Source organism: Colletotrichum abscissum, assembly GCF_030869225.1.
Source record: "Colletotrichum abscissum strain IMI 504890 chromosome Unknown Scaffold_45.1, whole genome shotgun sequence".
In the NCBI taxonomy this organism is placed as follows: Eukaryota; Fungi; Ascomycota; class Sordariomycetes; order Glomerellales; family Glomerellaceae; genus Colletotrichum; species Colletotrichum abscissum.
The window spans coordinates 301,463-327,885 of record NW_026850376.1 but is presented as its reverse complement, the minus strand read 5'-3'; the positions used below and the strand labels follow the sequence as shown (position 1 = coordinate 327,885).

General features: G+C 54.1%; 11 protein-coding genes across 11 annotated transcripts; 7 read left to right on the top strand and 4 right to left on the bottom strand.

The window, feature by feature from the left end:
* Positions 1–232: 232 nt before the first annotated feature.
* On the bottom strand, positions 233–779 carry CABS01_13521 (30S ribosomal protein S6; the record flags this gene model as incomplete). The annotated part of the gene is made up of 3 exons (XM_060546863.1): positions 233–518; positions 657–688; positions 756–779. 3 exons carry the CDS (start codon positions 777–779, stop codon positions 233–235), a joined length of 342 nt encoding a protein of 113 aa, XP_060394923.1.
* A 464-nt stretch (positions 780–1,243) lies between these two features.
* CABS01_13520 (squalene/phytoene synthase) lies at positions 1,244–2,419 on the bottom strand (the record flags this gene model as incomplete). Its single annotated transcript, XM_060546862.1, has 2 exons — positions 1,244–2,213; positions 2,289–2,419. 2 exons carry the CDS (start codon positions 2,417–2,419, stop codon positions 1,244–1,246), a joined length of 1,101 nt encoding a protein of 366 aa, XP_060394922.1.
* A 390-nt stretch (positions 2,420–2,809) lies between these two features.
* On the top strand, positions 2,810–6,387 carry CABS01_13519 (SNF2 family domain-containing protein; the record flags this gene model as incomplete). The annotated part of the gene is made up of 3 exons (XM_060546861.1): positions 2,810–5,118; positions 5,167–6,249; positions 6,309–6,387. The coding sequence occupies 3 exons, from the start codon at positions 2,810–2,812 to the stop codon at positions 6,385–6,387; spliced, it is 3,471 nt and encodes a 1,156-aa protein (XP_060394921.1).
* Positions 6,388–7,630: 1,243 nt separating this feature from the next.
* Positions 7,631–8,506, top strand: CABS01_13518 (uncharacterized protein; the record flags this gene model as incomplete). Its single annotated transcript, XM_060546860.1, has 1 exon — positions 7,631–8,506. The coding sequence occupies one exon, from the start codon at positions 7,631–7,633 to the stop codon at positions 8,504–8,506; it is 876 nt and encodes a 291-aa protein (XP_060394920.1).
* A 788-nt stretch (positions 8,507–9,294) lies between these two features.
* On the top strand, positions 9,295–10,131 carry CABS01_13517 (uncharacterized protein; the record flags this gene model as incomplete). The annotated part of the gene is made up of 1 exon (XM_060546859.1): positions 9,295–10,131. One exon carries the CDS (start codon positions 9,295–9,297, stop codon positions 10,129–10,131), a length of 837 nt encoding a protein of 278 aa, XP_060394919.1.
* A 460-nt stretch (positions 10,132–10,591) lies between these two features.
* Positions 10,592–11,098, bottom strand: CABS01_13516 (uncharacterized protein; the record flags this gene model as incomplete). The annotated part of the gene is made up of 1 exon (XM_060546858.1): positions 10,592–11,098. The coding sequence occupies one exon, from the start codon at positions 11,096–11,098 to the stop codon at positions 10,592–10,594; it is 507 nt and encodes a 168-aa protein (XP_060394918.1).
* A 2,130-nt stretch (positions 11,099–13,228) lies between these two features.
* Positions 13,229–14,854, top strand: CABS01_13515 (uncharacterized protein; the record flags this gene model as incomplete). The annotated part of the gene is made up of 1 exon (XM_060546857.1): positions 13,229–14,854. One exon carries the CDS (start codon positions 13,229–13,231, stop codon positions 14,852–14,854), a length of 1,626 nt encoding a protein of 541 aa, XP_060394917.1.
* A 697-nt stretch (positions 14,855–15,551) lies between these two features.
* CABS01_13514 (uncharacterized protein) lies at positions 15,552–16,135 on the top strand (the record flags this gene model as incomplete). The annotated part of the gene is made up of 2 exons (XM_060546856.1): positions 15,552–15,965; positions 16,052–16,135. 2 exons carry the CDS (start codon positions 15,552–15,554, stop codon positions 16,133–16,135), a joined length of 498 nt encoding a protein of 165 aa, XP_060394916.1.
* A 1,183-nt stretch (positions 16,136–17,318) lies between these two features.
* CABS01_13513 (catabolic 3-dehydroquinase) lies at positions 17,319–18,122 on the top strand (the record flags this gene model as incomplete). The annotated part of the gene is made up of 2 exons (XM_060546855.1): positions 17,319–17,487; positions 17,581–18,122. The coding sequence occupies 2 exons, from the start codon at positions 17,319–17,321 to the stop codon at positions 18,120–18,122; spliced, it is 711 nt and encodes a 236-aa protein (XP_060394915.1).
* Positions 18,123–19,773: 1,651 nt separating this feature from the next.
* Positions 19,774–21,066, top strand: CABS01_13512 (glucan 1,3-beta-glucosidase; the record flags this gene model as incomplete). Its single annotated transcript, XM_060546854.1, has 1 exon — positions 19,774–21,066. The coding sequence occupies one exon, from the start codon at positions 19,774–19,776 to the stop codon at positions 21,064–21,066; it is 1,293 nt and encodes a 430-aa protein (XP_060394914.1).
* A 3,147-nt stretch (positions 21,067–24,213) lies between these two features.
* Positions 24,214–25,767, bottom strand: CABS01_13511 (uncharacterized protein; the record flags this gene model as incomplete). The annotated part of the gene is made up of 1 exon (XM_060546853.1): positions 24,214–25,767. One exon carries the CDS (start codon positions 25,765–25,767, stop codon positions 24,214–24,216), a length of 1,554 nt encoding a protein of 517 aa, XP_060394913.1.
* Positions 25,768–26,423: the final 656 nt, after the last annotated feature.

The following is a 26,423-nucleotide window of genomic DNA, read 5'->3' as shown; positions in this document are numbered from 1 at the left end:
AAACGTCCCCGTCGCCGGCTCGGGGGTGGATCCCGTATCATACAACAACTGTCATTTTAAGGCCCGCGAGCCACGATTCCCGACTCCCACGCGAAGGAGAATTGTACACCCCATGCTGTGCGGTCTCCCACTCTTCATCCGCGGCGGTTATGATCCACGAACTCCCTTGTGTCATTCCATGCCCATCTCACGTCTGGGGACCGTCTTCCTCTTCCTTCCCCTGAGAACGCGCTCATTGATCCCACTTGACGTCTCCGAAGCGGGCCATGGTCTCGAGCTTGCCGTCGCCGAGCTTGACGTGGGCAGTGCGGATGACGCGGGGGTCGAGGTTGATGGTGGTGCGCATGTCGTTGTGGGTGGCAGATGAGGCGTCGTAGCGCATGACAAAGTAGTGGCCCGCCTTGTGCTTCATCTGGGCCTTTGCGACGGGGCGCGGGAGGGTGAAGACGCCCCAGTTGGAAATGCCGCGGATGACGCCGCCGTTGCGGAGGACGATTTGACCGGCGGTGAGGGCGATTCTGTAGAGAGTAATTGGTTAGATGAGACTTGGACTTGAGGTCTTGTATGATGGAGAGGGTTTGCGATGGTAGATGGCGGGAGGTATTGAGGTCCTGGGATCGAAGGGGGTTATGGGTAGAGATGGAGGGATCGCGTACTCTTTCACCTCGGCGAGGGAGCCCGGTCGCACCTGTGATGATGTTAGTTACTTATTTCAGAGAGAATATGTCGGCAGCAGAATAAGAGGAGCGACTTACAATTCCTATGAGTTCGTACAACATCTTGATACCGACATTGACGCTATACTGGGGATGATTCGAGGCTCGGAAGAAGCTCCAATTGACGATTGCCAAATTATTTCGGGAGTTCATGCGCCACAAAGTGGAATTTTCCGAAATGTGGCTGGCGCTGGGATCTCAAGGAAATGTGGGGGTGCAAAGGAAGCTCCAGCCACGGCCGTGTGGCGCGTGATTAGGTTGGTCATTAGCACTGTCCCCGCGGACGGGCCGGCCAATCCAGGTGACGGAAATGTCAGCACTGGGTCTCTCGATGGGGTTTACGCTTCAACTCAGTTATGATTGAGAAATGATTCCCTAGGCCTCATTGGGAGCATGATTACTTTTGAACACGGCCTCTTCAACCAGAAGCCAAGCTAGTCTTACACTGCACTCTTACACAGCCAACCCACTGATGTTGTAACACCGTCAGATACGTGATTGTATAGGACCATTTTCATTGTGGCCACTTAGATCTGGCTCTTGCTCGTCGCACGCCAGAGACGCCAAGGCAGTTTCCAGCTCGCCTTCACCGTCCAAGGGTCAAAGTTGGTACCCTCGAGATTAGTGAGGTACTCTTGCGCCGGCACAGCCTCAAGCAGCACTCCGAACCCTCGTCGAAGGTCCCGCTGCGTGTCATCCTCTTCCGGCTCGTACACGTGCTCCGCCTCTCCCTGGTGCTCAAACTCGTGACCGGCGTCCTGCCCAGCCTTGAGGTTCTTGAGCATCTCCCGCGCCGTAATGAGGTGGTCGTTTGCCCGCGTAGCCACCTTGAACACGGCGTCCTGGAAGCCCTCTGCCTGCGGGCCGTATCGGAAGACATCCTCCTCCCGCAGGTTGACCTCCGCCATGACATCTAGCGGGAGGAGAAGCGCGGGATCCTGTCGTCCGCCGCCCGGTCCGGCATGGGATTTCGCGGGCTGCTGCTGCGGCGCCGCCAGCACGGGGATACCGCGCAAGACGGCCACGATGCCGCACGCCTTGCCAATGTGACTCGCCAGGTGATCCACCTGCATGGAGCGGAGCGGCATCGATGCTAGCGTGGCGTACATGAGCGTCGAGTACGTGTTCTCGGCGTACTCCTCCAGCGCGGCCAGCGACGCATACGGTCTATTGTCCATGTGTTTCGCCCGTGTCTTGACGAGCCGCTGCACCCAGAACTTGATGGAGCTCGCTGTGGCGTTGCCTGGCGAGCGCGCGCGCAGGTCCTGCAGCGCTTGGTGGAGGAGCACGCATATCGGTTCGGCCGGGGGGGCGCCGGCAAAGGTCTTGTCGATGGAGTCGCGCCAGAACTGCATGCGCATCTGACCGATGGTCGGGTTGGAGACGAGCTCGGGGAGGCGGACTAGTTCGAGGTTGAGGCTGCGGAGGGCAAGGTAGGTGTCTGTTGCACGCGCCGGGACGAGGCGGCTTATTATATGCGCATCGTAGTCGCTGTGTCTTTTTGGGAAAGTCAGAATCTTTTGGAACGGTCAAGATCCACCTCTTGATTCGGGGGATGGGATGCGGTCGTACTGCAGCTGCGATTGGCAGTATTTCCTCGCCTTGACGACGTCTGCGTCTGTGACAATGCCCCTTGTGCCCTGTGGAGGGGTCTGGACGAGCCTTCTCAGGCCATGGCCGGCGATCCGTGTTGTGCGATTCATTCAGGAAAAGACGCTGGTGTGATGCGCCATGTCGGTGCTGCTTCTGAAATTCGCGAGTTGCAGCTGGATGGAAAGCTGTGGGGCCTTCTTCTTTGTCCACTGCTGCTGCTACACTGTGCAAGTGCACTAAAACTCCGAGGTCGAACTCTGTGGTTGCGGGTAATGACGTCTTTGCCGGGGTGTCTCTTAATTGACTTGCCTCAGCAGACACGCAGTCACATGACGACCCGACGCGCCCCGTCGCGCTGACTGATTCGCCTCGCGTCTTCCGAACCCAGGTCCCTTGCCCAGGTAACTTTTTGTGGCGGTTCGTCTCGTTCAGTGTCAGTGGCACACCACCCAATACGACCCGCCATCGTGGAAACCTTCATGGCGGCAGCCTGAACAGCTATGGAATACCCACAGTCTCCTGAACCCCCGGCGAAGAGGAGACGCTTCTTTGCCGCCTCGGACGACGATGTGTTGAGCCATCAGTCCAGCCCGGTGTTACCCACCCCACCAACGCAACCGAAGCAGCGATTTTTCCAAGATGTCGACGATCAATCGCCCCAGATCAAGAGCGAGGATGCTGAGCCCCCGTCTTCGCCCTCGAAACCACGCGGACCGCTTGTAGAACAGCCAGTCGACGATGCCTCCAACCGATCCGGCCCGTCTTCAAATATGCAGCGCGAAGAGTCCGCCATGACCTTCGACCAGGAAACCTTTGAGAGCTTCATAGGAGACAAGGTTACGGCGGAGGTGCTGGATATAATTCGGGATAGCTGCGACAATAACCTCGAGCGAGCCGTCAATATGTACTTTGATGGCACGTGGAAGAACCTCAAGAAGAAATCTCCGGCTCTGAATGCCATTTCTCGACCACCACCAGCCGCGGCCAACACCATAAAGCAAGATATTCCCATGGAGGATGCACCAAAGCCCGCGATCAGACGAACCATGCCCGAGGCAAGATATATAGGTTCCCTCGGTGTTGAGGGCTGGGCGACACGGAGCGGGGCAAATCTGCTTAACCACGGCGATGTAGTCAGGATTGAGCGGCAAAAAATCCAACCGCCAAAGTCCAAGTTACATACGAAGTTCGGCGTCCCGAACGCTCCGCCGCGTGGCCCAGCTGCAAGTTCAAAGCGAAACGACGTCCTAGTGCGGTTCACAAGCAGCAGCGGGTCCGAGATTGGCAGGTTGGAGAAAGAAACAGCCGAATGGGTCTCAACGTTGATGGACCAGCAGATATGCAAGTTTGAGGGTACCTGCGTATATGCCCCTGAGCGTCTGCGAACGAACGACACCGTTTTCATCCAGCTGAAGTGTCATTTGCTTGCCTCAGCATTCCATCGGCCTGGATTCAAGGTATCAGAAAACAGGGCGACCAATTTCTTCGAGGAGAAAGAATCGACCGAGGAGAAGGAGCTGCGTCTTAGGCAAGTGGCGTTAGTGAAGCTCTTTTCCGAGATCAATCTTGAACCTACGCGAGCCAATGCCACAGCGTCCAAACACCAACGGCAAGGCTTGCTGCAGGCTGCAGAGATGGATGAGAAAAAGGAGAAAGACACTGCCAAGACAACCGATCGAGCACCCGGGTCTTCGCCCCCTTCAGACGAGCAAGAGGAGGGTGAAGAGCTGGAGCAAGACCAGCTTGATGCCCTTTACCGCAAGGCCCAATCATTCGACTTTAACACACCCGAAGCGGAACCTGCCGATACCTTTGCTATGAACCTGAGACCCTACCAGAAGCAAGCGTTGCATTGGATGATGACCAAGGAAAAGGACCAGAAGAGCAACAGGGAGCCAAGCATGCACCCTCTGTGGGAGGAATACACATGGCCACTCAAGGATACGGACGAAAAGGAGCTTCCTCAGGTTCACGATCAGCAGCATTTCTACGTCAACCCATACTCGGGAGACCTTTCTCTCGATTTTCCTGTTCAAGAGCAAAACTGCCTCGGTGGTATCCTAGCCGATGAGATGGGTCTCGGCAAGACCATCCAGATGCTCAGTCTAGTCCACACCCACCGCTCTGACGTCGCGCGGCAAGCCAAGGCGATGGGTAGTGTTCCTACGTCCGTCAATGAGCTTCCAAGGCTTGCCTCCAACTCATCGAGCGTGCTAGATGCGCCTTGTACAACACTCGTCGTGGCACCAATGTCATTGTTGGCGCAGTGGCATAGTGAAGCTGAGAAGGCCTCAAAAGAAGGCACTCTCAAGGCCATCGTGTACTATGGCAACGAAAAGGCCAATAATCTTCAGGCCGTATGTTGTGCCGCGAGCGCAGCGTCTGCGCCTGATGTGGTCATTACCAGCTACGGTGTGGTGTTGTCAGAGTTCAACCAAGTTGCGGCTAAAAAGGGTGACAAGTCGTCTCATACCGGACTGTTCTCGCTCAACTTTTTCCGCGTCATTCTGGACGAGGGCCATCACATCAAGAACCGACAGTCAAAAACTGCCAAAGCGTGTTACGAAATATCTGCCGAACACAGATGGGTGTTGACTGGAACGCCAATCGTCAACAAGCTGGAGGATCTGTTCAGTCTGGTTCGCTTCCTTCGTGTGGAGCCTTGGAACAACTTTTCGTTCTGGAAGACTTTCATCACTGTCCCTTTCGAGTCCAAGGACTTTATGAGGGCACTTGACGTGGTGCAGACCGTGTTGGAGCCTCTAGTTCTCAGGCGTACCAAAGACATGAAGACGCCTGAGGGCGAGCCGTAAGTGAATGCACCCTGGATTGTCACACTTTAGCTAACCCTTGGAAGACTGGTACCCCTTCCACCGAAACATGTTGAAATCGTTGATGTCGAGCTCAGTCAGACCGAACGAGAGATTTACGACTACATCTTTACGAGAGCCAAGCAATCGTTCAGAGAGAACGTCGAAGCAGGCACGGTGATGAAAGCGTTTACTAGCATTTTTGCCCACATTTTGCGTCTACGACAGTCTTGTTGCCACCCGGTTTTGGTACGAAACAAGGAGCTCGTCGCGGACGAGGTAGAAGCTGGAGCTGCAGCTGACATGGCTGCCGGTCTTGCGGACGACATGGACCTAGGTTCCCTGATTGAACATTTCACAGCAGCTATATCCGAAACGGAGTCTAACACAGCTGCTTTTGGAGCCCATATCCTCGGCCAGATCCGCGACGAAGCCGAGAGCGAGTGTCCGATCTGCGCCGAAGAGCCCATGGTCGAGCAGACGGTCACTGGATGTTGGCACTCTGCTTGCAAGAAGTGCCTTCTGGATTACATGAAGCACCAAACAGATCGGCATAAGGTGCCGACCTGCCCCAACTGTCGATCCGAGATCAACTATCGCGACCTATTCGAGGTCGTTCGCCACGACGACGACCCGGACGTGTTCAAGAAATCCAAGATTAGTCTACAGCGCTTGGGTGTGAATAACTCCTCGGCCAAGGTCGTGACTTTGATTAAGGCCCTGCGTGACCTGAGAAGGGAGCAGCCGCGGGTCAAGTCTGTTGTCTTCAGCCAATTTACATCGTTCTTGACACTGATTGAGCCGGCTTTGGCACGGGCGAATATCAAGTTCCTTCGCCTCGACGGATCCATGGCGCAGAAGGCTCGCGCGGCGGTCCTGACTGAGTTCCAAGAGTCAAAGACATTCACCGTGCTGCTCATCAGTCTTCGTGCTGGTGGCGTGGGGCTGAACTTGACGTCTGCGAAGAGAGTGTATATGATGGATCCTTGGTGGAGTTTCGCGGTTGAGGCTCAGGCGATTGATCGTGTGCATCGCATGGGCCAAGACGAGGAGGTTAAGGTCTACCGCTTCATCGTCAAGGGGAGCGTGGAGGAAAGGATGCTTCGGGTACAGGACCGGAAGAAGTTTATGTGAGTTGACCAATCCGGTGTGCTGGATGACCGAGTATTTGCTGACTTGATACCCTTAGTGCTACTTCTTTAGGAATGATGAGCGACGAGGAGAAGAAGCTTGCGCGGATCGAGGACATCAAGGAGCTGCTCAGCTAAGGGGAAAGCCTCACGTAATGGTTCTCATGGCTGGCATATGTGCATTTACAAGGCGTCGCTGGGGGAAAGTGCCTGGGATGGCATGATCAATGATAAACATAGTGTCCCTAGTGCTAGGCACCGGTGGAAGAGGCGGTCCAGCCCGAACTTGCCGGTAACACGGCGCAATATTTTCAAATGGACACATTCAAACCAGTCTCATGTATCGGTGAATGAAGAGTATGCAGAAGTGTCAAGTATTATGCTAGGTTTGACGTCTCAGAACGGCCTATGAGCGAGCATGACATCACTCTCAGTGTAGCACCGAAGCACTTGCCCAGAGGATGAGGTCTTGATGATGAAGAGGATTTTGGACACCGCGATATGAAGTTAATTACTCATGATAGTCGTTTCCAAGTTGAAGAAGCGTTCGCAGTTTCACCTCCAGCTGACCATCGCGTACGGCTGTTCCTTCACATACCTACGCGGTAAGGCCGAAAGCAAAAATATTCGGAGCTTCAATATCCACCAAAGTCTTGGACTTTGGAAGCAAACCACGAATAAACACAGGATCATCCAAAAGTTCACATGCAATTTCTCTCAGGCAGCGAAACAACTTTTCCGACGATAACCCGCTTTTCCCCGGGTTGCCTCACACGCTGCGCCTAGTCTGTGACTCTGTCGCTGTCACCTCACTCGCTCATTTAGTCACCACCAACAAAACAATCAATCACACTGCCCAAAAACAAAAGACAACTGAGCCACGCTGAATCCGCACCAGACCGCGGGTCATTTCGAAAACAGAAAAAGTCATTTTACCCTCTGCCTGTGCAGAGTTGGAAAGAGCGACCGACTGACTACTTAATACTCACCAGCTCTCTTCAGCGCCTGAGTGCTACTGTCTCACTTGCACACAGGCAGACGGACACTCAATCACATGAGAAAACACCATCACCACATGACCAATAACCACCCGCACGACTCGCCGTGCCACCAACGACCAAGCTAAGAAGCTTTAACCCGCAAGCTACTGAATTGGAAAAATAAAGTCGAAGAGGGCCTCAGAAAAGAAGAAGAAGAGCGATTCATTTCCTCTTTTCTCACTTTTTCCTTTTCATTCTTTTGCACCCTTACTATCCGAGAGTGATTCACTTACACCACTGAGCGCTCACTCTTTACACCTGTCACACTCGTTCAACTCTCATTTTACCACATTCGCACAACCAGCACAAGGAAACCCAATGCATCCCGACCCCCCGTGGTCATGGATGGCTTACTACGCACACTAACACGCTCCCGCAACACCGCGCCGTCCCCAAATCGCGGCAGCCGCAATCGCAACCGACACAGCGGTGGGGGCGGAGGCGGAGGCGGCAATAACCACGGCCAAATCGAAATCATTATCGAAACTCTCGCTCGAGGACTCGTCGAATATGCAGTACAAAAGTACATGAAGAAGCTGAGCGGCGGCGGCGACGAAGACAAGAATGGAGGAGGACACAGAAACGACCGGCGCCTTAGCACACGCAACACCCACGGCCACGACGAAGACGAGCGCGCTAGAGGCGGCGTTCCGAACATGGACATGGAGATGCTGGAGCACCTGGGCAAGAACATCCTTTCCAAAGCTATGGAGCGCTTCGGTGGCGGTGGAGGGGAGGACGATGAAGAGGAAGACGCGAGGCGGAGACATGGCAAGGGACGAAGAGGCAGCCGAGACCGCGGTTCATACTCTCGTGGGCATTCGCAAGATCGCTCTCACGGGAGACGACACGGCAGTGGTGGCAAAGACGATGACCGTGACCGGAGAAGACGCCACAGCCGCGACGACGGGTACCCTTCACACGCACCCGGCTCGCCCTCCTCGCCGTCAAGACACCATCGCGGCGATGACGATACCCACCGCCGCCGCCGACGCGGATACGGGACCGACTATGCGCCGCTGAAAGAGGAGATGGAGACGTTATCCAACACGCTCATCTCTTTGAACGAGCGACAGCCCGGACACGCCGACTGCGAGTTTTACGATGCGTTTATGGAGCGCTCGGGCAAGGTGCAAGGGGCTATAGGGTCTGTTTTGGTGCAGATTCGGGAGAGGGAGGAGAGGAGGGAGGAAAGGCGCGGTCGGCGGAGGGTTTGAGGGGGAGGTTTCTATGTTATGTTTTCCTCAGAGGAAGTGCGTATATGAGATACCCAGTTTCTCTTTTCCGTACATAGATTGATGAGCGATGATTTCGACGACGGCTTGGAATGGCAATACCCAGTAGCACGGAGGCAATACCCGGATTTCTCTTGACTTTGAATTTTCGGCAGCGGTGTGGTCGAAGGGGTGGATGGACGGCTAAATGTGTGGTTTGTAGGATAACGTAGAATCTAGAATAGTTGCAGCCTCCCTCCCGTCCCGTCTTATTTGCTACCTGAGCTGCCGCAAGCACGTGTTTGGGATGCAGAGGTCGCAGAGTCAGCAATGACGAGCTTGTATCGTAGACGCAAACGCAAACATGGCTGGGTACCGAGCGTGCGGTGGCTTGATGAGAGTGCTACGTTGTACTGCCTCATTCGATTGTTTGGAATATACTTTCTGGGGATCGTGAAGACGTGCCTGAAACAACCATTTTTCGAGGCTGCGTGAAGAGATAGATTGTCGTGACCGGTTGTCGTGGGTTTACCGCTTGCTTCGCTATTTCCAAGTGTCTCATTGTTCCTCCTGAAGATATAGCTTGGAGCAAACTGGCTTTTGTAGATCAACGATGCTAACAACCTTGGAAGAGGTCAAAAATGATTCATACAACTATCGTCACCTCTCCCTCTGAGATGAATGGGGAAAACGAAAATAGTCATGGCGATGCTAGAACAGCGAACAAGCCGATGACTAGAACACGAGAAACGGCACAAACCAGCTGAGGCCAGACCTCGGCCGCCCCTAACATGGCGCCATTACCAATATCACCAGTCCCGGCAGGTCATTTGGTGCGTCGTGGCGAGGAAGGCAGAATAGCAGGAATGCTCATCGGCTGTCTCGTCGGAGGCCTGGCTGCCGTGAGCCTCATATACTTCTGCTTCAACTGCGTTTTCTCTCCCAAGCCGCGGAAAAAGATGGACCATCAAGTACAGCATGTCCACCCTCACGAGCCTCCTTTACATAAATCTCATATTCATCACGTACACTCGAAGCCTAAAATGGATGCCCGCGTACATTCTGCCCGTCACCCGCACGTCCATGGGTGGACGCATCGTCATCACCACCACCATTATAAACACGGCCATCATCATCACAATGCCAAACGAAAGGCGAAGCCCAAGAAGACTTGCAAGAAAGCAAAGCGGAAGGTCAAGGTCAAATCTAACCGCAGGAGTAAACATTCTTCGCAGCCTCGAGAGCCTACGATACGATTCATGCCTACGCCTCCCATGATGGCTATGCCCATGCATCCAGCTCCGGTAGCTGGTATGGGAATGGGAATGGGAATGGGCATGGTTCCCGGTATGGACTTGCCGTCGGGCGACGGCTTCATCGACTACGGGCCGGCGCCTGGCCAGGACATGGGATTAGAAATGGGATGGGGCGTAGACCCCAACTTCCGGCTGGAGCAGTTCGCTACGGAAGACGATATACATGGTGACAGGGAGGTGACTTGTAACGAGTGCTGCTACTCGTTCTTTGATTCTTTGTGCGGTATCCCGCCGGAAGCTCGAGATCTGAGAAGGGAGGCCGCTGGTAATGGAGCTGTGATTGTGAATGACAATGAGATGGAGGCTGTGTAACTGTATAGTGATGAAGCCGGTCTCCCGAGGGAGGCATGTTGGGAGGTTCGGCCCTTCTGAGCAAGAAGGCGAGTGTTCCAAATACTGGTTGGAGGTTCAAAGGCACGACCAATGTTCATATAGAACCAAGAGATACATAAGTCGAGCTGCTTTAGACACAGACCAAAACAACAACCATCGATTCAAGATTATACACACCGCAAACGTACAACACTGCTGGGTTCAATAGGAAAGATAGTGGCGCCTGGGTTCGCCTTGGAAATTTCATTCGCCAACTCCCGCTCCGGACAAATGCCAAATTCTGCATAATACAACTCGCGTCAGGTCATGGAATCCTTCTTTCATGTCAGTTTGTTGAAGCTTTATAGTGAAGGACACAATGTACCTGAGACTTTCTTTTTCAAGCCCCCTCCCTAGTATTGAGTCTCGCCCGGTGTGAGGGTGTAACACCCACCCAAGACTACTTCTCAGCTGGGGCATCAGCTGGGGCATCAGCTGGAGGGTCTGCGGGAGGGTCGGCTGGAGCATCGGCCGGCGCGCCGGCAGGGGGATCAGCAGGCGTGGCAGATGGGGCGGTAGAGCGTGGCGCGGAGGGCGGCCCTCGAGGAGGTGGATGAGAGGCTGGGCCGTCGTCGGCCGAGCTCTTTGAGCTCCTTGAGCTGTAAGACTTGTGGGAGTGATGGCGTCGGCGACGACGATGTCGACGGCGACTGATCTTTTTGAGAGACACTCGGTAATAGTAGAGAAAGGCTCCAGCGCCCAGAATGAATACGAGGATGGCCACCCCCACCGTGACACCAACGGTCAGGTTGGTGGTCTGTCCACCTGTTATCGAGACCTGTCTCTTTGTGACGGTATTGTAGTGTTTGACTGCACGCGCTGCCACCTCGAAATCGGGGGAGCGAGGCTCTCTCTCAAGACCGAAGCTTCTCGGCACTCGGCCATTGAGGGATTGGGGGATATACATTCAGTATCCGGGGAAAGATAGCCGGTGATGTTGTTGAGTCGAATAACAGAAGTTATGAATGGTACAGTAATGATCAAAGTATCACAATAGAGGGAGACCGGAATCGTACGAAAAGAACAGTTTGTGACATGGTGAACGTGGAAGCAGAGAAAGAAGAACAACCTGCGTAGCAGATAGGGTGTCAAAGGTCCACGAGACATATTTAACCTCAACATCCCTTGGGCTGCTATGGATGAGATGATGGGCAAGATGGACGGGGGTCACTGACGGTGTAAGGTAGCTGGCAGCTCGCCTGGGTTGAAGGAGGTTCCGTGGTGAATCCGAGAGGATCACACAAGGGGCCGCATATGCAAGAGTGGCATCGTGCAGCGAATGCGGAGGAGAAATAGAAGAAGAAGGGAGTGTAAGACTGTATATCCGCATCGAAGGAGCAGCCGAAAAACGAAGGCATTCTCCGGATGCAGCAGACTCAGGAGCAGGCTGGGCGCGATTATGCGCGGTCCATGCAGCTGCCAAACCAATGAACCGGTGGTAGGCGTGGCGATGGTCCCCTACCGCAGCAGTTCCCGCACTCGTCGGGCCGCTCGTAGCCCAAAAGTAGTCTCTCGAAGCTATTGCTGATGGTGTCGTGGGGGGTCACTTTCCGCCAGTCACATTAGGTGAGGCTTTCGTCTCCCACTCTCCTGCAATGGGCTGATGGCCTCCTGCTGATGGCGGCGACTGCACTGGTTGGTCTTGGTCTGGCTGGATGGTCTTCTTCTTCTTCTTCTTCTTGAAGGCTTGGTAGTCGCCCCTCCAGAGCGTTCTTTTGCGTTACCGGACGTGATAAGTGAGCAAAGGGCGGTGCGGTTGGAGGCAAACACGGAGATCGCAGTTGGCTGGTTGGGCATCAAGACCACTAAGGGGTCAATTGGTACCCGCCGCCCTGGTGAGCTCGCGATCGAACACGTCGACAAGTGCCAAAGGCTAATTGAGGCCTGTCCGGAGTAGGCAGCGGGGCTTGCGGGTGTTCCATCGTGGGAAAAAGGCGAGTCGGTGACGGGGGAATGTCAACGGATGGATCTCACGATGGATCCTGTCCACCTCGTCTTCTGTTGCCAGCAGTGAGTTGCGAAGTACGTACAGCTCAAGAACTGCCTCGGTTGCTCAGCTAGAAGACCTGGGGACCTTGAGGGGCTGGCTTACTTAATTGGACCGATGACTCAGCTGCTCCTCCACCTCCTGCCTCTTCTTCCTCAAGTACACCTTTCTAACCCATTCCATCGCACCCTCTTCATTGCGACTACGAAACGAAAACATCACTCTTGTTCTTCCAGCCAAGCCTCTCGCTTCTTGGGCCTGAATCGTCTAGGATTCCCTCATCAGGAAGTAAACCAATCAAAATGGCCGTCCTGGGCCGAACAGACAGGGCGAACTGACAGCGGTCTCCCAGCCAGTCGGCCTACACCACGAGCCGCCGTGCAGCTGCATCCTGCAGTCGTCTACAATCTCTCGTCTTTGGCCCAACTGGGCATCACACTCTGTCGCCAAACGACATTTGGAACTGTGGTATCGTCACCTGGATACCATGAAAGAGATTCTGAGCAAGTGCCATGTGTCTTCCATGCACAATGTCTTGCAGCTTGGACCAGAACCCAAGGGGCCCCTTCTCCTTACGCCGGGGGCATTGTGCTGTGACTTGGCAGAAAGAGCCATTGCTATTGTCACTTTCCACTAATACGCAAAAGTCGTGACTTCTCCCTTTGGACTCGCATTGTCTTTGACGAGTTCGAATAGTTCTGCTGCCGCAACCGACCGCCAATGTAGACGGCTCTAGATCTTCCCAACCGGGATGTTTGGTATCACCTACTACTTTTCAAAGTGTCAAAGAAAGGGGTTGTCGTTGGTCTTTGTTGACTTCTCTTAATGTAGTAGCAATGCCTGAATATGACTCGAGGTTATCTCGACCCTCAGACCACGGGCCGGATGCTCAGCCCAGCAACTTATGGCTATACCATGTCATAACCGTTATCCTTCTTAAAGAGACAAAACAACCAGACTACCCTTGGCTTGACACTTTTGTCCTTTTTATGCTAATCTTTGAGTCTTGCTGACGGACTGCTCGACATTGTCGCCACCCTCACGTTTACCATGTGTATCCTTCTCACGAGAAACTTTAGATGTTTTCCAGGGGGAAGGTTTTCGCGGCATACCTTCCAGTACATTATTCGATGCGCCAGCCCGAGATACGCCGAGTGCCTAGACCCGAAGGCTCTGGCCAAGCAATCCGAGGTATATGATATCGCCTGTCACGAATGCACCGGCAAATTCCTTCAGCCCTTCACCAAACCGAAACGACTTACCGAGAGCATGGTTGATGAGAATTGCATAGAAGCACAAGCAGCTACGGAGCAATATGTCAAATCCATGGTCGAATTCCTCAATATGGCATTGATGGATGCGGGACAGCGACTTCCGACTAGGTTTGAAGGAAATGCGGATGATCAATTTGTCAATCGAGTCAGCAAAATCGAGACAGCCTGCCGCTTCAACAAAGACCATGTCGAAAATGGTCCCTACTGCGAATGCTTGGAAACAGACGATGCCACCAAGGAGTTCGATACAAACAGGATCACTGAGCTTCACAACAACGCTGCGGCTATGCGGCGGATTGTCTCCCAATCATATTTCTTCCCTTGGCGAGGGTTCTGGCCCGGTGCCAACACCGGCAATCGACTCGCGGATGAATTCAATTATCGATTGTTAGCCCACACCCGGAGGCCGGCCAACGATGGAGAGCTCGATCCAGATTTTCCATCTGTCGAACAGCACACTGAATTCCACCGCCAACAGCCCGACTTCACTTTTTTAATCAACCTTGGCGACCATAAGCCTCACGAAAGCGGGCAAGTCACGGCCGTGCCTGTTCTGAAATGTGCCCCTGATATCATGGACCGAGTAAGAGTTCTTACGGCTCAACTGACGGAAAAAATCGATTCGTTCGGCGGCAGAGACCAGTGGGAACGCTCTCTAATCAACTCTTTTCGTGCACCATTGTTCGCTGACTTTGTCGCGGCCAACTTTGATACGCGCATGCAAGTTTCCAACCTTGTTGCGCATCTCCTGGCCCACGATCCAGGACTGACCAGGGCACGAATCGCTTCCATCAGCCGAATATTCCTAGAATTCTGGCACGTCGACACAGACGTCATGAGGGCGAACCTCCCCCAAGACCTAGGCACACTATTTGTCAGCCTGTTCAAGTGGAGTGTAGTGTCCATTACCCAAAGGGGCTCTATGGGATTCCGGAGTGGTGCGTACGCAGGTGGCATGCTCACTAGCCCTGGCCACTACAAGCATACCGAGTATATCCTCCTACGCAACGCATCTTTGAGGTTTAAAGACGAGTTCTCCAGACAGAGCCTCCTCGAGAGTGCGGTCGCACCGCTCAGGGAGGCGGAGCTTCGGAAACTGGACGACACGGACTGTTTTATTTGTATGGAGCCTCTCGGTACAGGGCGAGATCCGCACGCAGCTGTGCGCGTTAAATGCCCCTCGGAGAACCACGTGGTGGGGAAGAACTGCTGGATGAAATCCCATCGCCGCAGATCGAAATTCGACCCGCGGGAGCTGAAGTGCCCCTTGTGCTCGGACTTCGTGCTGGGTGAGTGGAAGATGCCGTTCAATAACACGGAGCTTTGGGCTTGGGATCTGGTTCGGAAGACCGTGCCACAGCTGCTCGAAGAGATGGGTCCTTCAGGTTATGCTGAGCTTTAGAATGCAACATGAGTAGTGCTTTATGGTGTTTGTCATGTTTGGGTTTGGTTCGGACATGTTGCAGCAGCATGTTGATGTACATAAGACGTATGTATAATAACATTCGGGAAGCTTGGTAGACCTCATAGGTCGCTCGTATACTGCACTACTATTTCATCAATACTTGAAAGGCAATACGTCTCTTCACGACACATGTCGTAGCCCAGCCCAGCCCAGCCATGAGTTCGAGACTGACGGCGGTAGCACATAATTGCGAAGCATGAATTAATATCCAGCAACTGTCAATTTCCATGTTCAGTTGGGGCATGGTTGATGGAAGACTTTCGTTTCATGCCCCAAGACCTTGAGCAACAACCAAGCCCCTCACTTCTACAGATTTAGCACCTGAGACAAACGACCCGGCCGAGCTTCTTTGACTGATGATGGTATCGTACCGGATCAGGAAACTACAAACAATCATTGTAAGTGTCCCTTTTTCCTTGTGCGCTCCCCCGCAGTCGAAGCTTGTAATGTGGCATGTTATATAAGTAATGTCCCATGAAGAGTCTTCCTACTCATCTCGAGCATCTTCAAATCACTCACATTTCCTCTCTTCATTCTTTCCAGTCAGCTTCTTCTCCCAGTTCCCAGCCCTGAGTCCAGCCTAAATCTCCTGAGACCTCCTCATCAGTCCCTCAAACCGTCTACCAGCACCGTAATGTACGTCTCCTCCCCCCGCCGCCGCCGCGCCCCAAACCCAATTCGCATCCGCCGCCACGCAAACAGTCCTCTCCTCGCCGGCCGCAGCCCCGCGCCCTGGACGCCAGACCACCCGGTTCCCCCGACCCCTTCGACAATAGCGTCCCCGGACTCCGCCGATACCCCGACGTTTCCCGTGAGCCCTCCATCCGCGACAGTGTCGACATGTAAAACGTTATGGGATACCGTTCTAGAGCGTACTCCCGATGGATCGTTCTCGGAAACAGCGTATCGGGGTTGTGGAACGGATCAGGATTGGGGAAACAAGTCGCCGTACCCCTCGACGGAGGACTCGCCAGCATCAACATATTGGGGGGTTGCCGAACTGGAGCGAACGAAAGATAGCCCCGGCGCGGTGACGCCTGGTACCAGTGTTAGTCCTCGTACTGTGGGCATTCCGAGGACGCCTGCCAGTACACCTGTGGCTGGGCGGGCTGGGTCTGCGATTGCTGTTGGTAGAAGAGGAGGGGTGTCGAAGTTGAGGAGGATTATGTATTCTCCTGGGTTGCCTGTTTCGCCGCCGCTGCGATGGTGGAAGGGTGAGGTGTATAGGCCGGTTCGTGGGACTGATGGGGAGGATGAGAGTGAGAGTGGGAGCGGTAGTGATGGTAGTGTGAGTCGTGGGTTAAAGCGCGTGAGACTCCAGCGGAAGGGAACACTGGATGTGAAGACGTGTGTTTGTCATGGGGGTGGTCGTGCGGTATCTGTCCAGTGGTGTAAGTATCCCCTGGTTCTGCTGGTTGTTCTGCTGGTGGTCCTCATCTTTCTGAATGTTCCATGGAAGAAGTGGACTTGAGAGCGTCGCCAGTAATCTCATTCTTGCATTTGTCTGAGAGAGCTTGGAGTTGCTGGATATCAAAGGTAATTGATATGGGATAGATAACAGGAAGGACTGTCTTGGCGAGGTAGATGGAGTAGAATCAAAGACCGTTGCCGTCTCTGGAACCTTCCCTGGCCCTCAAGGTCTTGCTTCTTTCTCCGCGAAGCTCTCGTGAATTTGTGCCCGGGACTGCCCAAGGTGCTTTCCCGTCCCGGTAAGGTTAGACATCTACGAGGAAGGCACCAAGGTCCTCTCCTTCCCGTCCTCTCCTTCCCGTCCTCTCCTTCCCGCAAGCCGACACCTCCTACCTTACTTATTCGAAAGAGCCACTGATCCTCCCATCAGCGGACACCCACACGTCATTGAGTGCGTGGCTCAATTGGGTGGCGGACAGGGTAAAAATATACTCGTGCTAGCAGGTCCTCCGTGAAACCTGGCGAGCGCTCTTGTTCGAAGCCCCTTGCAGGCAAAGAGCGTTGAACAGACCCCCCGGTCTGTTCGTTTTTTTGTTTTTTCAACATTTTGTATATGCTTCTGTTGACTTTTTTGATTCAGAGAATTTTGCTAGTTCTGACGATTCGTTTCCACGTGGTTTCACGTTTGTAGCTGCTCTGCTGGTGGAGGTACGGACCTCGGAAGTGTGACGATGCTCTGATTTGCCTGTATGAATAGGGGAAGCAAATCTGTTACATTGAAGTAGGGACTAGCATTTGAATTGGGAAGGTCTGTTACATCTACCTGCCTACGTACCCAGAGCGGACATGTGAATTCTCCTCGTCTCAATCATAACACTCGCATTTTGCCGTACTACGATAGTCACCCCGACCTCAGCCACGACTTCACCACGGCTTTGCAGAGATTCAGACCCCTATTGAAGCATCGTTTCATCACATCAGCTCTCAAACAATGACAGACCTACATACCCGCCATTTCTCCCGCATCGGAGGTCACTCCACCGAACTCCTCGACCGTCTCGCCGTTTCTGAGCTCTGCAAAGGCTGGCCTGTCTACCGCGATGCAAGCGAATGGGCCAACTACCGCTCCCTCTTCACCAAGGATGCCTACGTTTGGACCAGTGCGTTGAATCACTAAGGCCCTTCCCACGATGCTTCTACTCTCAGAAGTATCTTGCTTGCCCCTGAAGCTAACGCCATATGGCATGTCACAGCTTGGAGCGGCGCACAGCCCATTGACGACTTCATTCGCATGTCCATCGCGGGCAAGTCGTCAGGGGCCTCCATCATGCACCGTGAATGCGGCACTCTTGTTGAGCTGAAACCAGATACGGGCCGCGCCGTGGGCAAGATGAAGGCCACCATTACCCAACGCTTCAAGCACCACGACGGCTACGAGTACGACGTCGACTGTGACTGTCGGTTCCTGTTTTTCTATGAGAAGACGAAGGGAGAGAGAGGTGATGGCATCGAGAGGGATGAGAAACACTGGAAAGCTGCGTACGTCAAACTTATATATGAAAAGGATAAGATTGTACCCGTGGATGGGGCCAGGGCACCAGTCTTCGCGGACGAGGTGCTGGCTAGGTATCCTGCGGGATACAGATACCTCGGAGCTGCGCAGAGTACTTTGGGGTACGAGATTGATGCCAAGCTTATCACGGGAGAAGACGAGAGGGCTTGCAGTAAGATGTACCAGAGTATGGAGAGGTGGTTGGAGGGGGAAGATGGTCCGGTTGGCCTTTTCGAGACTTGAAGAATCCTCGACTTCAAGATGCAAGTAGATGCTTGAGGGCTGCGACCATGTCTTGGGCCGGGAGCTTGGCCTCTGGAGTTCGACCTGAAAGAAGCCATCATGCATAGACCCCGGGTATGCTCGACATAGCGCATAGGAAACAGCCGTTATAGAGAACATTCACATGCTATTACTACGTACACATCATTCAACATGGTCGTTGAAGTTGTGCAGGATGCTTGCATATCCTTGCATATCTCTCCTTAAGGCGTGCATGATGTGGCGATTAGCTAAGCGCGCATGGCGCCATGGCGGACGGGGTGGCGGATTCAGCTGTTAGATTTGTTTCTTCTTGGAACATTTCACCGACCCAAGACATGAGCTGGTTTGATTCCGAATGTCTCACCCATGATCGGGCAAGCGGGTAGGGTCCTGGCAAAGACTGACGCAGCTCACACGAGAGAGGAATGTTGGCGATCGCGTAGTGGCGTTGGGTTGTGTTCTATTTGTGCGTATCTACTGCGTGGCCGTGTCCATTGGCGGTCCAGGCTTCGGCTGTCTGGCGTCACTAAGGGATCGATGCAGTTACCAGTGTAGATATGAGAATAGTCAAGAGAGAATGTTGAGTGAACAGCGTCATGCATGCAGGTGTGACAATGGGCAGGAGTCCAGGCACAGCGCACAGAATGAATATTGAATATCCGTCAGTGGAGGTACGTTATACGGGCTGATGGACAGCGAAAGATGCAGAGATGCAGAGATGATGGGACGACATTGGGGAAGGAGCAATCCCGTGTCAATGCATGGTCCGTTCTTTTCCACCAAGTTCCCCCTGCGTCAGCCAAAGCGTTGGTTCGTCCAATGGGGGCGCTTCAGGTACATGCATTGGCTGAGAGATCTTCAGGTCCTTGAGGATTGAGGAAGTTCAGGTGCCTTCCAGCACAAGTGGCAGCGCAAGTGGCAGCACAAGTGGAGGCGGCCCCAGCGGGCTGGCTGCTAATGCCAGGTACCTACCCGATGTACCTACTCATGCCTGGTGGTGCCTGGTTTTTTCCCCCCATCCAATGCCACCTCAGGTTCCAACTTTGCCAGGCCTCGATTGCCAGGTATCCACGTATCGATTCAGCCCCGGAAAACAAACTTGGACACCTCGGTGGAGCCACCGCCCTGAAGGTCAGGTCTTCGAGTCTCCCCTGGGACTTACTGCGTAGGTGTGCGGTGTGGTGTGCCCTCACGTGATGTACATATGCAAGTGAGGTACCCAAGTACCCCGTACCCCCGGGCTCTCCTTAATTTCGTGACGTGCCAATACGACCGTCATTGTTTTCCTCCACTCTTTTCTTCTCTCTCCTCCTTCACTCCACTCCTCTTTTGACTGTGACCCCCGTCTTCCCTCCTTTTGTGTTTTATAGACATCTTTGTCCCACCCGTTGTCGATTCCTCCTTTGGACCTGTTCACTCTTTCACTCTTCCCAGTCATTCTTTTTGGTCCACGACAACCACCAACTCACTACACTCTTTTGTTTATTATAGTCACAGCCAAAGAGTCTCGGAACAACGCCAAAAAAAAAGGTCTTTCCCAGTCCGCCCTTAATTACCACCCTGGGACCCTTTTCCTCTGCTCCACGATTTTATTATTTCGACCGTTTCTTAACACATTAATCCAATCAAAATGAAGGCCTCCATCTCTCTCGCTGCCCTCACTGCCCTGGCGGCCACCGTCGAGGCTCAGAACTACCTCGGCTTCAACTCTGGTGCCACCAAGGCCGACCGCTCCGCCAAGTTCAAGGCCGACTTCGAGGCCGAGTTCAAGACTGCCCAGGGCCTCGAGGGTGCTCCCGGCGACTTCAACGCCGTCCGCCTCTACACCAACATCCAGGCCTACTCCACCCAGGACCCCATTGAGGCTTTCGAGGCTGCCATCGAGACCAAGACCTACATCCTTCTCGGTATCTGGACCTCCGGCACCGACAACATTGACAAGGAGATCAATGCCCTGAAGACCGCCGTCACCAAGTACGGCACCAAGCTCACCGACCTCATCATCGGTGCCTCCATCGGTTCCGAGGACTTGTACCGCAACTCCGTCACCGGTGTCAAGAACAAGTCTGGTGTCGGTGCGGACCCCAAGACCCTCGTCGGCTTCATCAACGACTTCAAGACCGCCTTCAAGGACACCCCTCTGTCCAAGGTCTCCATCGGCCACGTCGACACCTGGGATGTCTGGGGAAACTCCACCAACAAGCCCGTCCTCGACGCCGTTGACTGGGTTGGTGTTGACGAGTACCCCTACTACGAGAACGACAAGGGCAACACCATCGACAACGCTGGTTCCCTCTTCGACAAGGCCTACGATGCCACCGTCGCCACCGCTGGCGGCAAGCCCGTCTGGGTCACCGAGACCGGCTGGCCCGTCACCGGCGAGACTTGGGACCAGGCCGTTCCCAGCGCCAAGAACGCTCAGAAGTACTGGCAGGAGGTCGGTTGCCGCAAGCTCTTCAACAAGGTCCCCACCTTCTGGTACAACCTTCGCGACTCCAACCCCGACAACTCCATGAAGTTCGCCATCACCAAGGACCTGTCCACCACCCCTCTGTTCAACCTCACCTGCCCCACCACCTTCGACACTCCCTCCAGCACCAAGACCGCCTCTGCCTCCGGTACTGCCACCGCTAAGCCCAGCTCTTCCTCTGGCGCCAGCTCTGGCTCCGGCAACAGCACCAGCGGCGGCTCCGGCTCCGGCTCCGGCTCTGGAAGCGGCTCTGGCAGCGGTTCTAACTCGACCGTCTCCACTGCCGCTCCCTCTGCCACCTCCGGTTCCGGCTCCTCCGGCAGCGGATCCGGCTCTGGATCCAGCGCCAGCAGCACGCCCTCCGCGGTTGCTGGCTCTGGCGCCGCCGGCCTCCAGGCCTTCACCACCGGTGCTCTGGCCGTCGTTGCCGGCGCTTTCGCCCTCCTCTACTAAGAGGCGCGAGGAGAGTAGTGCACTCACTCGTCTTGTGGTCAAATTTTTCTAGCGCATTGGCAAGGTGTCTTTTGATTCCCCCTTCTGGACATGTGTTTTTTTCGGTATCATAATCATGGATAGATCGAGGATAGACTGATGGAGAAAAAATGTGATTAATCCATACACTCATCATCATTTCAAATGCCCGGTGACTTTGTGACACTTGAATATCTTTCTATGTGACATACTCAAAGTACTCCCCACTGTTCAGTGTGTGAAGATTCATAGCAGTGAGTATTCAGCAGTCTAATCGCGTCATACAGGGCTCGAGCTGTTCCTCCCGAGCAAATGAACGAATCGGTTCGGTTAGCCTCAAGGTAGAGGTGTGCTGCGGGCCGCACACCCATTGCCCGGCCTTGATTTACGATGCAATTGGGCCAAGCGCGGTGGCAGTCAAGCCGGCCAAGAGGAGCCTCCCTCCCATCCACCCATTTGGCATCCCACCCCCCAGACGTCGGGAAATGAGATGGTGCTGATCAATCCCCACCCTCGAGGAGGCCGCACTTGGTATAGGCACCTGGGTTGTTGGCAGGCATACGAGGTCTGGACCGTCGAACGGGCTCCGTTTCTCTCTTTGGTTCATATTTCCTTCTCCTGGTCAGGGGATGTCACGTCCCCGCTGAGGAAGCGAGAGGAGACTGGAGAAGTCAGAAACTCTGGAAGAGAGAGAGAGATTCGAGACTCGAGAGAAAGAGGACTGTGTATTCATACGAGCTCACACTGATGCACGGTAGAGAGTGGGTATTGGGAGAGTGGACGAAAGAGGAAACGCATTCCCACATATCCAGGCGCAGTGGCAAGCTAAATTTAGAGCTTGGACCCGAGTAAGAGAACTCGCAACATGATCTGGAAAACTGGTGACGGGAAGAGACGGCTTCGTGTTCGGTGTCGCGCCGTCGGACGCCGTTGTTCGGCAGGCTTGGGATGTGTGTGAACTCATTCGCTCACTGGTAGTTGTGCGCGATTTCATACGGAGGCAAAGACTTCTGGAAACCCCGATCGTGTTACCTCCGTCTGGACACAAACGATCTCTCCAATGCAGACTCGTCAGCGGAGCGAATCCAGGTACGCGACGAATCATGAGGTTGCTGTACCTGGCGCTAGACGCAAGACGGGCAAACAGAGTTCAACGGCACAGGTTACCGACCGGATCAGGAAGAAGGTGAGGAAAAAAAATCTTGGAAGGGGGGTGAGCTGAGAGTGGAGAACGCGCGTCCGTTGTTTATTCTGGTTTATGCATGTTCATCCCATTCGTTCAGAAAAATGTCTGATTTGTTTACTTTGGCACTGGTCAGATCAGATCAAATGAGACCAGACGAAAAGAAACAATAAAGAAAGAGACGAAGGATCGATTCGATGAAGAAGAGAGAAAAACTTGGCTTTTCTCGCTAAAAGAGTCAATACTCAATAGTGTTGGAAAGGCGAGTGGCAGTGCATTACGGCGGCCACGGGCATGCCCTGACCTTGTTGGTGATCATCCAAGAATTCAAGATGCAGGGCCGGGTTTGCGTGCCTAGTGCATACTGTACGATTTGCCAGTTGCTAACTTGGTCTCTGCCAGCCAATATTGGTTTCCTCCCAGACTCTTAAATAGTCAATCTCGTTCGGGTATTTTTGGCAACTCTGTATTTCGGGGCGCGGCGGGACGAGACTTTTGACGTTTCTGCGGGCCTTGTTCTCGTGATGCAATTGCACTCCGTAGCATTGTTTATGCCGGATAGCGGCACGATGAGCATTATACCACGTAAGGTGCTTCCTGGAGTTGTGATGACCAGCTGATGAACAAGGGCTTTACGTCGTGTGTGCATTCCTCCAATGCCTCACTTGCGCATACATACCAACAGCGTTTCGACTTTTGCATGTTTTGTGCCAAGACATTTCCCCTAATTTGTGCATTTGGCACGTTGTGAACCGGCTGCGGTTTGGCGGGCAGACTGGCGGAAAGTATCCCCCATCCGTCGGGTCTCAGCCGCAACGGACCAACGGCTTTGTTCGTCAACCAAACGCTGTTGGGAACTTTATTCGACGTCATTGACTGCATCTCTAGATGAGCCAACAGTTCAACATGTACGTGAGGATATCGCGATATCCAACAGGTGATGGTGGCGCATTCTCACACAGCCTGCCGCGTTCGCGATACACAGAATGTACTACAGAGGCCGCCCGCTGGCATGAACGTAGCCCTTTCGCACCGCGACGTCGCGCCCAGGTTCTTCCCAGGACGGCCGCGGGCCTCGACGGGATGCCGAAGCTTCTTCCCGCGCGCTTCCGGAGCCGCCGCGTCAACGCCATCGTCTCGGGAGTGTCATCTCCTACGGAATACACTTTTCGCATTTCATGTTCACATGGTCCCCTCCGCCCGCCGGTGGATCATTTCTCAACCCGGCTTCATAGCCCTGACGGAGCCTGCCCACCCCCACACAAAACTCCCACTCAATCATAACCCGGAATATCAATAACTTTCCCGGCTATCACCGGCATCCGCAATCGCATCGAGGACCTTCCTCGGAGCGAGCATCGTCACGGAAGGGTGGCCGAGTTGGTTATGGCGCCAGGTTAAGGTCAGCTTAACATTTGTTTCCTGGTGGGGCAACCCGCGCGAGTTCGAGTCTCGTCCCTTTCATTTTGCGTTTTTTGGCATTGATTATTACAAGGATGGCTCTTATTCTGAATGTTTGGGTTTGCTCTGAGCTTATTTTGAGATGGGTGCTCGAGTGGCATGCAACTTCGCGTTTTGTCTTGCGGTTGACTGGCCGTTATGATGGCAAAATATTTGACCAGGTTTTGCACCTCAGCGCCGGCATCGCCAAATCCAAGACGATAATGATCAGCCTTGACCTTGATACCCGCAGGTATGAGAGGAATGAGTGCCTTGCATAGAAATAACCATCATTCCCAATCACCCCTTCGAGGCCTGTCATCGCCCTCTCTCCCCTTCAGTTGACTTAGATTCAGTGCTTGGCCTGGATGAAGTGTGCTATAGTACAGAGAACCAAGTAAAGTACCTGAAATACTGAGAATTGGATATCACATATCATCACGAGTATACATGTACAGAAACCGGCATGATGTTTGTCGGGTTGTCGTTGGCTGCTACGACTTCATTCATTCCCTGTGTTCTATGACCCTCATATCCTTGGCTACCGAGCCCTTCTCGTCCAGCCCATCATCCTTCACCTCTTCCCCAAATACCTCCTGCATGCGTTCTAGGCTGTGGCCTCTGGTCTCAGGGTACAAGAAGTAAAAGACGGCCACTTCAATCACAAGCCACACCACATATACCAAGTAGTACTTCCAACCCAGAGAGTCCATACCGATCGGATTGACAAACTGATTGAAGAACGACGCGGCCTTGTTAGCAAAGACGAGGATACTAAGACCCATAGCCCGAAGCCTAAACGGAAGAATCTCCGTGGGGTAGAGGAAGAGCAAGGGGTTGAGACAAATATTGAAGGCGGCGTAGAAGATAAAGATGAAGGCAAGCGCAGCCTGGCTAGCAGCTGTAGTGCCCGTTGTGTTGTACACCGCGATACTGGCCGTCAGCGACGAAAAGGTGAGCCACATAGCAATGCCGCCTCCGACAAACATCCACCGGCGGCCGATCTTAGTTGAAAGCGCTGCCGCAAACAGAGCCGTGGCGTAGTTCACGGTGCTGATGACTCCGTTGAGCATGGTCTGCTCGCGTTGGCTAGTGATTCCGATGCTGGTGAATATCTTTGTCAAGTAGTATGACACCAAACCGTTACCACTCCACTGGCCGAACACGGCGAGAGTAAGGAGAATTAAGAGTCTCTTCCTGTTGGCTGGTGTCTTGAAGAACAGCTTTGGTCCTACATCCTTGACCTGCTTCTCCAGCTGCAAAGCCACCTTCATCTCGTGAAACTCTGCAACGACCAGCGGGTCGGACGGGTCCCCACCCCCGTGATGCTTCACAAGGATGCTGAATGCCTCGTCATCTCGGTCCTTGTAACAAAGCCAACGAGGAGACTCGTCCAGGAACCAGACGAAAACCATCTGGATGACCGCCGGGAGCGCCTGCAACATTGTAGGAAGCCGCCACGCCCACGAACCGGCGATGCGGTAGCTCCCAAACGTCACCCACCCCGCCGTGAGGGCGCCGAGGTAGAAGCTGGTATTATAGAGCGAGCCGAATAACACGCGGTGCCTTGGATGCGCGAGCTCCGAGATGAGCACCGGCGCCGCGGCGAGGGCCATGGTGATGCCGAAGCCGACGACGATGCGGCCGCCGATGAATTGTCCGATGGAATGGCTGAGGCACTGGATCAGCACGCCGATAATCATGATGCTGCTCCCCGTGAGGATGGACCATTTCCGTCCGAAGCGGTCCGAGACGAAGGCGGAAAAGGGGGTGGAAATGATTGCGCCGAGGGGGTAGGCCGCGCTGGTGAAGCCGAGAAGGGCGCCTTTGGGACTTCCGAATTCGCGGTTCCAGGCGGCGACGCCTTGGAGGCCCGTCAGGACGGAGCCGTCGTAGCCGTTTGTTGCGCAGACGACGAGGCAGGCTGGGGCGAGGATACTGTAGAGGCGGATGAGGGATGGAGTGAGGGAGGAGAGGGCGGAGTGGTTGTCTGAGGCCAGGATCTCTTCCACGGTCTGGGCCCGCGGGGGCAGAGACTCGGAGTCCATCTTGTTGGACATTCAAAGGCCAGTATAGATGAAGATGGCTGTGAGAATGATGACTTGTTCACCCGGGCTTCGCGGGTCTATTTATGCTGTATGACAGCCATGATCTAACATAGTCGCCAACCAACAGACATATTCAAGGAGGAATGTTTCCTCGAGCAAGTAGAATCTAGGCTCGATAAGCTCTACCCGGTAACATACGACATGGCGTCGAACCTGACCCCATGATCTGGTTCCGTTCGAGTCCGACCCCGGATCGGCTCTGCGGGGGAGGGTTCCCCAGGTCTTGGCATTGTTCTCGAGGGACGAGGCTATTCCCCAAACGGCAAGGGTGTCACGTAGGCTCGGGGAGAGACGGACTGACTCCGTGCCCCTCATCTTTGGTGGGGTCGTGAGTGTGTCCCGCATAGTTGCCCATCCCGACACATCGGGAGCTGTACAAATGCTGCTTGGCTCTTTGCAGCTAATCCTGCCGGGGAGAAACGGACTCGGTCTGGTCATGGGCGTTATAGAACCCAGCCTAGCATGCGTTGTTCCTCAGTCTCCTGCATTGGCTTGTACTCATAAGGAAGTCAATCTTCGCTGCTTATAAATGAGCTCCTACTCTGAACCTGGGCGAGGGTCTGGTAAACTCATTGGTTTCTTGGAGGCACGCAAAGAGATCATCTCTG